The following is a 10,786-nucleotide window of genomic DNA, read 5'->3' on the forward strand; positions in this document are numbered from 1 at the left end:
AATTTGGATGATAAAACGGTCACATGACTTGGCAGTAAAGTAAAATCTCCTTATTTAAATAAGCTGAAAACACTGTCCAACAGCAGAACATTAAACGCTAACAGATCTGTCTAGATCTCAGCATCTTTACTTATTACAATTCAGTTTGACTATTTCTTTCATACAAAACTTTTAGATGTTGATGTTTTATTGAAAATAGTAAATTTAGAAGTCACCATTATGGAGGTGAGTATTCGCTTGAGTTGGGCTCTTGACCCTTGACTTAATGGCTTTAATGTTTCTCTGGTTGTTATAACTGTGTTTCTGGAACACATTTGTCATAACAGAAATTGCAAGAAAAATTCTGGTTAGACAAAGTTGTTTATTTATTGATGATTCAGTCATCGTGCAGTGGTCTGATTGGAAGAGATTTACATTTTACAGTGCATTAGGAAATATTTGAGTGGCAGATGCCCCTATCAGTCATTGACCATTTGTTTTTTTAACGCCCATTAACTGTTATTTTCGTTAATGGTAAATGTTTGGCACCCTGTGCTGCTAGATTTATTGTTGTAGATTAATAGTGTGGGCCCGTAAAGGGCCAGTGCAGGCTTGTTTGCAGGGAAACTTTGCAGGACAGTGGCCCTTCAGGACCAAAGTTGCCCATCCCTGATTTTGAGCATGAAAGTACAAAGCAAACATACTTTTAATTAATAGACAATTTACCCATCTCTTCTCAAAATAGTTAGAGTAACTGTCTATATTAGGGGAAGTGATGGCCTAATGATTAGAGAGTCAGACTGGTAACCCAAAGGTTGTGGGTTTGATTCTCAGTACTAGTATTAAATGACTGGGGTGCCCTTGAGCGAAGTAAATCGCTCCCGGGCACCACAGCAAAAATGGCTGCCCACTGCTCCGAGTGTGTGTGTCCACAGTTTAGTGTGTGTGTGTGTGTGTGTGTGTGTTCACTACTCTCTACTCCTAATGTATGTGCACTAACTTGAATGGGTTAAATGCAGAGGACAAATTCTGAGTATGGGTTACCATATTTGGCCTTCACATGTCATTTTTCATTATGTTTTGGATAATTGCTGCAATATTGGGGTATATACATGAGTCAGCTTACCTGCTATGCATTTTCAGTTGTTTTATTGTTTTGAACAGAATGTCAATTTGTAATCTCACTTGGTCGGTCCTGTGCAACTGTGGCCTCAGTTGTACAATCAGCAAATTGCCCCTTGAGAGAGCTGAACCTGAGCAAAAACGACTTGCACTCAGGAGTTGAGATGCTCTCAGATGGACTGAGTTCACACTGTAAACTGGAGATACTGAGGTGTTTCACTATCTTACATTTCACTATAGATGGAAGTTTACACTATATGATTTTATACATACTATTATATAAAGATATTCTGGAAGTGAATCCAGACACTGCACAATGTGAAAACACAAAGTATCAGAAGACCATATTTTGTACAATATCTTCTCAAAAACTAGTTCAGACTGAACTATATATTGTATATATAGTTAGTTAGTTGTTATGTCTGAAACATCTTTGAATGCCTGTCTTTGTATATTGTCTGGCTGTTGTATCACAGAGGAAGGCTGTTCTGTTCTGGCATCAGCTCTGACTTCAAACCCCTCATATCTGAGACAGTTGGACCTCAGCTGCAATCATCCAGGAGAATTAGGTGGTCAGGTTCTCTTGGCTAGAGTGAACGATCCAACCTGCAAATTGGAGATACTCAAGTATGTTGAACAATAAGACTTTTCTTGTCATGCATATTTAATTATATGTACGTATTCAATGTGTACTAAGTATTTGTTTCAGATACTGAGACACGTGAAATCAGTGCCGTTTCTGACCATTTTGGCACCCTAGACTAGAGAATACATTGAATCAAGTTTATTTTTCTTACCGCATTGGCAAATAGCTTTCTGTTTGTACATGAATCTACAAACCCGATTCCAAAAAAGTTGGGACACTGTACAAATTGTGAATAAAAAAGGAATGCAATGATGTGGAAGTTTCAAATTTCAATATTTTATTCAGAATACAACAAAGATGACATATCAAATGTTTAAACTGAGAAAATGTATAATTTTAAGGGAAAAATAAGTTGATTTTAAATTTCATGGCATCAACACATCTCAAAAAAGTTGGGACAAGGCCATGTTTACCACTGTGTGGCATCCCCTCTTCTTTTTATAACAGTCTGCAAACGTCTGGGGACTGAGGAGACAAGTTGTTCAAGTTTAGGAATAGGAATGTTGTCCCATTCTTGTCTAATACAGGCTTCTAGATGCTCAACTGTCTTTGGTCTTCTTTGTCGCATCTTTCTCTTTATGATGCGCCAAATGTTTTCTATGGGTGAAAGATCTGGACTGCAGGCTGGCCATTTCAGTACCCGGATCCTTCTTCTATGCAGCCATGATGTTGTAATTGATTGATTGTGATTGGTCTGGCATTGTCATGTTGGAAAATGCAAGGTCTTCCCTGAAAGAGACGACGTCTGGATGGGAGCATATGTTGTTCTAGAACTTGGATATACCTTTCAGCATTGATGGTGCCTTTCCAGATGTGTAAGATGCCGCACTCATGCAACCCCATACCATTGCTTCACTATTTTTCGCTGCAGCATTGGGGGAATTGGTGATCCTCTGCCCATCTTGATTTCTGAGAGACACTGCCACTCTGAGAGGCTCTTTTTATACCCAATCATGTTGCCAATTGAACTAATAAATTGCAAATTGGTCCTCCAGCTGTTCCTTATATGTACATTTAACTTTTCCGGCCTCTTATTGCTACCTGTCCCAACTTTTTTGGAATGTGTAGCTCTCATGAAATCCAAAATGAGCCAATATTTGGCATATTTCAAAATGTCTCACTTTCAACATTTGATATGTTATCTATATTCTATTGTGAATAAAATATAAGTTTATGAGATTTGTAAATTGTTGCATTCCTTTTTTATTCACAATTTGTACAGTGTCCCAACTTTTTTGGAATCAGGTTTGTAAAAAAAAATACTCAAGATTATGCTTAAAACTAGAAAGAAAAAAAATAGAAGTAAAAACATTTCACACAATACATCTTGAATAAAGTCTCTTTTTTATAACACAACTTTGCTTTAAATAAATTTGTTGCTTTAACCCCTTAGCTTTCCCAAGATCTCTTTTTGAATGGTATTTGTACCACAGGTGGTACAGTGGAATGTTTTATGGGAAATATTTGGCTTTCTTTAAGTGACATCACAGCCGTGAATAAAGATTTGCTGTGTTATTGGTAACCAATTTATTAGACAGAAATTTGGATACAGTACAAAAATAATTAAGTATTAAAAAAACAGAAAGAACGCACATTCAACAATATCTGGAATATAGGTGCATGACCACAAATGTATAAAATAATCCAAAAAAAAACAAAAAAAAGTCAGCACATTGTTCCTCCCGCAAAAAAAGCTTACCAGAACAAAAAATGTGTCTTTTCAAACAGATTTTTTTATTTAATTCAAATTTTTGCCAAGTGATTTTGTCATGTGTTTTTTGATGAAGCATTTGCATTTTTGATGAAGAGCTGTGCTGCTTGAAATGTCACATTGTAGTGTTCTAATCAGTATTTTTTTTTTAAAACAATGAGAGTAACAACTATTAGAAGCACACTATTAGAAGAGAACTGAATTCGGGATCACGCGCTGTCTGGGAGAACACTTCTGGTGTGTGTCATTCATTCCCCTTTGAGTTTCTTTTTCACTTACTGTGCCTAATAACGTGATAAACTCTTTTTGAAGAATAAATTACCACTCATTAAATTACCACACATGCATCTTTGACATCTTTGTGTCTGAACTCCTCCATGCTCTCTAATATCTCACCTAGTTAACTGAGGAAGAATTATGATTGGATGGTAATTTTGTTCTCCAAAATATAGTATGACAAAATTGTCTACATTTAGGCTATTCTCGCTTAAAAGATGACTACTACTCGCTTTTATGATCACCTGGCTAGCAAAGACAATTAAGGAAAGACGAAATATGGGACACAGCATGATTTTTTCATAATAAGTTGGGACACTAAAAAATAGAGCTGAAAAACGGAAAAACCCTTTTCCTCTTCATGTAGCACTGATTAAAAAATGCCTTTCTACTGCATAAAGCAGTAAAATTTCAACTCTGATTTCATGGAATTTTTAAAAATGAAGGTGGAGTAACACTTGACATGCAGTACATACAAAATACACATAATAGCCTATATAACAACATTAGGGCTGCCAATAGATTAAAATTTTTAATCGCGATTAATCACATTTTTTGTGTCATTTAGGCGTCGATCCAAAAAAGGACATCAAATGACCAAATTATATAAGGAACCCATATAATTCATAAATTTATTCACACCAATAAAAAAAACATTACAGGACAAAATTCAGTTTAGAATTCAGTGTACACTACAGTATGTGTACAGTGCAACAGCAAAGAGCTTGTTTACATTCTAGACATGTCAGGTTGCAATACTGAGCAAAGGTCCGTGTATCTTTTGGTCATTCGTTTTTTGATTTAATATTGAAATCGGGAAATTAAAAAACGGCACCTTTTCCGTTTTTGATTTTTGCAAACAAAACAAAAACAAGAATTCGGCTTGATTTTTTGTTTTTCGTTCAGGGGTAGAAAATGAATAAACAACTTGAATATTTGATCTGTACATGTGGGATCAGCGGAATGAAACACCCCTTTCCGCTGATTGGTCAACCAAATATTAAACGGTGCCGTCATCAGTTCTTCCGCAGTTCAGCGCAGCAGAATAATAGTCTTTCGCTGCGATGGATTGCAACTACATATAATCTCTTTTAAATGTACATTTAATCTTAATCTTTATCTCTTTCTCATCAAACTGCCAGACTAACGAATGACTTGACACATATGCTACCATATCGAGGCAGAGCCTAGAGGCTTCTGTGTGTCCATAAAACGCGTCTATAGCTCAGAAATATTATTATCATTATACTAGTTTATCTGAGAAATAACAATTTACTTAGCTCCTGCAATCACAACTACCTAATATCCAACACCTTTGGCACACTGCCTGTTTTATTATTGCTAACCAGTGAACACCTATCAAAATCTGTGTGGCAATGCTGCGCGACTCACGGGACAGCACAGAGATACAGTGAAGCCCAGGACAATATCAATTTGTCATCATACGCAGAAGTAATAACTTTTGTTTTAGGCAATACGATGAGATTATTTAATTAATATTAAGTATTGGCCGGTTAACTGATGGCATACAGAACGGTTATTTTTTTTCTGCCAACTAAACTTCCAAAGCAAATAAAGTCACAGAACCGTTGAGCGACTGACTCGCAGTAGGTGCACAGAGTTGTTTCATTCTTGAATGAATAACAGTCTTTGAACAACCCATTAATATAGACGATGATTCAGTAACCAATTAATATAGACAGCCACTTGATTTTATTCCTGAATGAATCAGCGTTTTGAACGAATCAACAAATGAATAAATGACTCCTTCCTTAACACAATGACTTACCGCCACCTAGTGGCGATATTAGGCATACTTTCATAATCCAAGTATCATTTCATTTTGTCATTTCATATTTCTGAATAAAAATGTTTAAAATATTATTTTCACTACATTATACAGTTGTAATTAATGTGTAAATGTATTTACTGTAAGTAGCTACATCTGAAAGCATCATGCAGTTGGTTGATTTAATTGATAGCCTATAGTGTCATATTATTCTAATTTATTTGACTACATTTAAGAATTTAACATTATAGATAGCATACATATTTATGAAATTATATATGAAGATAAAAAACAAAAAAACAAAAAACCCTGAAAATCATTTGTCCCATATGGGAAAGTTAATTTCTGACATTGGTAGATGGCATTAAATATGAAAACCTTTCATCTCTGGTTTATTGTACAAAGTTTTATTTCAGGGTTTTATTCATATAACTCAAACAAGTTCAACTTAAAATCATTAGCCTATGTCAAATTCTTATTTCACTAAAGTCAATCACTGAAACATTCTGTGGGATAACGGCATATGATATGTTGTAAGAGTAAAAATCATAATAGAACTATAATAGATGTGCTGTGGATATTAACTACGGTACGATGACATTTCTTTTCATATCTGTCATATTATTTCAAGTTCCTCCATTGTCCAAATCTCAGAGTATTGCCTTAAAAAAAGTTATGACATCTGTGTATGATGACTTAAATTGATACTGGTCTAGGCTTCACTATATCTCTGTCTGTCCCATGAGTCACGCAGCGTTGCCACACAGATTTTGAGAGGTGGTCAGCAATAATAAAACAGGCAGTGTGCCAAAGGTGTTGGCTATTAGGTAGTTGTGAGTGCAAGTGCTTAGTAAATTATTATATCTGAGATAAACTAGTATAATGATAATATTTCTGAGATAAACACGCGTAAGTTGCTGAATTTATGGACACACAGAAGAAAGCCTTGTCTAGGCTCTGCCTCGATTTGTGTCTCAAGCCATTCGTTAGTCTGGCTGTTTGATGAGAAAGAGATTAAATGTAACTGTTAGTTGCAATAAATGCGTTAAATCCATCGCAGCGAAGGACTATTATTCTGCTGCGCTGAACTGCGGAAGAACTGATGACAGCACCATTTAATATGTTTGGTTGACCAATCAGCGAAAAAGGGGTTTCATTCCTGCCCACATGTAGAGATCAAATATTCAAGTTGTTTATTCATTTTCTACCCCTGAACGAAAAACGAAAAATCAAGCCGAAATCTTGTTTTTCGTTTTGTTTGAAAAAAAAAAAATGAAAAACGAAAAAGATGCCGTTTTTTCATTTTCCGATTTCAATGTTAAATCAAAAAACGAATGACCAAAAGATACATGGACCAGCAAACCACATGGCTTTCAAATCTGCCACAGAAACAGTTAAAAGAAAAAACAAAAACAGATTTCAGACCAAAATAATTTTTGTTATAAATTGGCAGAAATTAACTGTTTTTTTTTTTTGTATCCGCAATCTGGAACATGAAGGCCAGTTTAGGATTACAGCTGGATTACGAAGATGTAGGTTTTTACACAAACCTTGAGACTTTCTTCTACGTTTATTGTGTTATCTGTGATCTTTCTCTAATCTCTATTCCTGACTGAGTGCAGATGCTTGTGAGCTCACACTGGACCCAAACACTGCACACACACATCTGTTTCTGTCTGAGGGGAGCAGAACTATGACACATGTAGAAGAGGTGCAGTCGTATCCAGATCATCCTGAGAGATTTGAGTGCTATCCTCAGGTTCTGTGCAGAGAGAGACTGTCTGGATGCTGTTCCTGGGAGGTTGAGTGGAGTGGGAAGAGTGGAGTCTATGTTTCAGTGTCATATAAAGGTATCAGGAGGAAAGGAGAGAGTAATGACTGTGAGTTTGGATCCAATGAGAAGTCCTGGAGGCTCATCTGCTCTGATAACAGTTTCTCAGCCTGGCATAATAATAAGACGACTAAAATGCATCTACCGTCTTCCTCATCTCGTTCTAAAAGGGTAGGGGTGTATTTGGACTGGCCAGCTGGCACTCTCTCCTTCTACAGCATCTCTGACACAAACAGAGTCACACACTTACACACATTCCACTCCACATTCCCAGAGCCTCTCTACGCAGGGTTTGGCCTTTATTCTGGCTCCTCAGTGTCTCTGTGTCAGATTGAGACGTCTCCTGTTGGAAAGAACTCAAACAACTGTGGGAATGACATAAATACAGTTTTAACAAACGCTTAGAGCAGAGCAGAACTGTTATGTTTGTTCTAAAAAAAATATAACTCCAATAATAAAAATAACTGATTTTTTCTTTTAAAATCATGTAAACTCACAGAGGCAAAACAACCCAATTTTTTTAGACCCAAGTACCCAGAATGTTCTCAGAACGTCCCCACTGGTGTTAAGGACTTTGCCTAGTAACGTTCCCAGTATGTCATGATGTGGAGTTCTTTTAAGGGCTGGGGGATGTTATTTGGTGAACCTTCACAGAACATTCAGGACGTTCTCTAAACATTTAGGGAACCATATTTTATTTGGGGGGGACGTTACCTGGAGGACTTTTACAGAACATTCAGGACGTTCTTTTAACATTTAGGTAACCATAAATTATTTGTGGGGGGACGTTACCTGGCGGACCTTCACAGAACATTCAGGACGTTCTCTGAGCATTTAGGAACCATATTTTATTTGGAAATGTGATGTTCCCAGAATGTCCCTGCTGCCCTTGTCAAAAAAAATTGAATATTAGAGCTAAATTGACTAACAAAAGCAGCTGTTCAAATAAAAACTATAAAATTAAGGGGAAAAAATCCAAATTTTTCTTTAAGCCTGACAACAAAAAAAAAAAAAGCACTTTACAGGTATTTCCTGGATTGTTACTATGAAACCTTTTCTGTAAAATACAAAAACCTAGCAGAAAGTCATTAGGTGACAACAGCACATGCACGAACTAATGTAACGACTGTATCACTGCATCAGCAAGCTATTACCTTTAAATAAAGCAACATGCAACATAACACCAGCGTTTCGCAGCTCATCACTGACTGAAGCACAGGCTCTACACTTCAGCACAATGGTAACCTCACAAAACTCAGATAACTGAAACATAACATGAAAATGGGAAAGGGAACCGCAATGCGACCGCATCCCTACATTACTCCACTAATATAGTCCACTTGAAGGAGTGAATGAAACGAGTGAGTGAATACGGACACAAAGTGCACCGGAAGGGCTGCCGATTTCGCATAGTTTGTGCTTGTTGTTTAATAATCATTTGAAATGTAGCAAACTGGCAGCTCTATTAGTAATGAATATTTACGTTGAACTCTGCCATAACTACATGTTCAAACCTTTTAAACGATTTAATGATCAATTAAAAAGGAATTTATACCTGTATGATATTATGTTGGACCAGAGCGGTTTGGAAATGAATGACGATTGATTAAGCTGCGGGCGACATCTCCTGGCAAAACGCGGGAATTCATTTAGCGCGCGACTCTCACAGTGTATTATGGGTATTCTCTAGCCGTTGAGCGTGCATCGGTGGTTCACTCGTTATTGCGATGCATTGTGGGATTGAATGAGTGCACTCAACATCGTCCACTATGGTTTCGGACACCACTACAAATGGCTTTCCCCTCAAATAGTGCCTTATTTAAGAGTATTATAGAGAGCGATTTCGGACACAGCCTTACAGTTCACTTACGACTGAGATACTTGATAACTAACTTTTAAGTCTTGAACCAAGATTTTTTTTTACTCTTAAGTCAATTCTTAGCAGTGCTGTTATGAGTAATTCTTAAAGACTTTATAAATACAGGCCCTCATCAGAAATTCTCTTACAATTTTTGCTGTAACAAGCATATTTGGAAACACAGTTACAACAGCCAAAAAATACCTAATGTCAAAAAGCCAAGAATCAAGAGCCCAACTAAACCAAACGCTCACCTCCATAACGGTGACTTCAAACTTTATTATTTTCTATAAAACATCAAAATCTAAACCTCTGTTAATTCTCATTAAGAAGTTTTGTATGAAAGAAATAAAGTCATACAGGTTTGTAATAAATGTGGATGCTGAGATCTAGATCAGTGGTTCTTAAACCTGTCCTGGAGTTTCTCCAGCCTTGCACATTTTGTTCGTCTCCCTTTATCTGACACATCCAGTCTCTAATGAGCTCATGAGTTGAATCAGGTGTGATTATAAAATAGATATTAGATATTAAAGGAATATAAATTAGAATATTTTACTTTAACTTTACAGTTTTTGTTCAGTAGCCGCTTTTGCCAGTCATTGATCATTTTTTAAAATGTTTTTAATGATCTTTAATGCCATGAATTTCACCCTTTATTAATTAACATTTATTTTTTTACAGTGTACATTGTCTCAGTAAACAAGTTGCTGCAAAGAAAATGAACAGAATAAGTACCAAATTCTTTGTACATCTTCCCAGAAATTATTATATTTATGTCTATAAAACAAGTACAATAGGAATCTTATTGGAATGGTTCCAAAATATGATGGAATTCTAATTAGAATCCTGACAATTTTATTTCTGGAATCCTTCAGGACTTTTTGACAAGGGCATGGTGTCAAGGACGTCACCTGGTAACGTTCCCAGAATGTTCAGAGATGATCACGATGTGGAGTTCTTTTAAGGGTTGGGGGGCGTTATTTGGTGGACCTTCAGGGAACATTCAGAACGTTCTGGGAATGTTTAGGGGACTATTAATATAGGGCGTTCTGTTAACTTCCCAAATTACCTTTGTAACCTTCTTATGTGGCCATAAAATAACCAAAATGGAACTTCCCCCTAAAGTCATATGAGGAGCCTTGAACTGCAACACAGGACATTTTAGGAACTTCCCTAATGTTCTGTAAAGGTTCAGAACTTTCATCACTTTTAGAGAACTATTAGGGAAGGTTGCGCAAGGTCACGAGAACGTTGCCTTCTATGTGGGTGCAACACAAAAGTTGATCAGAAGTGATCACGTCATAATACATTTCTTCAAGATCTCGATTTAACAGTTGTTTTCTCTTTTTTTTCTTTTGGTCTGAAACAGCCATAATATATGTATTGTTAAATCATGTATAAATATATATATTTTTTCTTTTAAATCAGAGACTAATTTCAGAAGTACATGAACAATGAAACTATTGTAGTGATTGATTGTGGATTATTTCTCTTTCAGTTGGAAATCATACTCTATTTTTTTCACCATGGAGAGTTTTCAAAACAGTTTTATAGTGGGGGTAATTAATAATTAT

The 10,786-nt window shown here is 36.2% G+C and overlaps 1 protein-coding gene across 1 annotated transcript; it reads left to right on the top strand.

The window, feature by feature from the left end:
* The first annotated feature begins 1,265 nt into the window (after nucleotides 1-1,265).
* LOC127512881 (stonustoxin subunit beta-like) lies at nucleotides 1,266-7,759 on the top strand. The gene is made up of 3 exons (XM_051894237.1): nucleotides 1,266-1,347; nucleotides 1,578-1,673; nucleotides 7,146-7,759. Exons 1-3 carry the CDS (start codon nucleotides 1,266-1,268, stop codon nucleotides 7,757-7,759), a joined length of 792 nt encoding a protein of 263 aa, XP_051750197.1.
* Nucleotides 7,760-10,786: the final 3,027 nt, after the last annotated feature.

Source organism: Ctenopharyngodon idella, chromosome 5 (assembly GCF_019924925.1).
Source record: "Ctenopharyngodon idella isolate HZGC_01 chromosome 5, HZGC01, whole genome shotgun sequence".
Lineage (NCBI taxonomy): Eukaryota > Metazoa > Chordata > Actinopteri > Cypriniformes > Xenocyprididae > Ctenopharyngodon > Ctenopharyngodon idella.

Excerpts from the sequence above, each read along its gene's own strand:
- LOC127512881 (XM_051894237.1), top strand. The coding sequence starts at position 1,266 with ATGCTCTCAGATGGACTGAGTTCACACTGTAAACTGGAGATACTGAGG. Across the intron at positions 1,348-1,577 it reads ACATTTCACTATAGATGGAA|AGGAAGGCTGTTCTGTTCTG; the intron begins GTTTACACTATA and ends GTTGTATCACAG. Across the intron at positions 1,674-7,145 it reads TCATCCAGGAGAATTAGGTG|ATGCTTGTGAGCTCACACTG; the intron begins GTCAGGTTCTCT and ends GACTGAGTGCAG.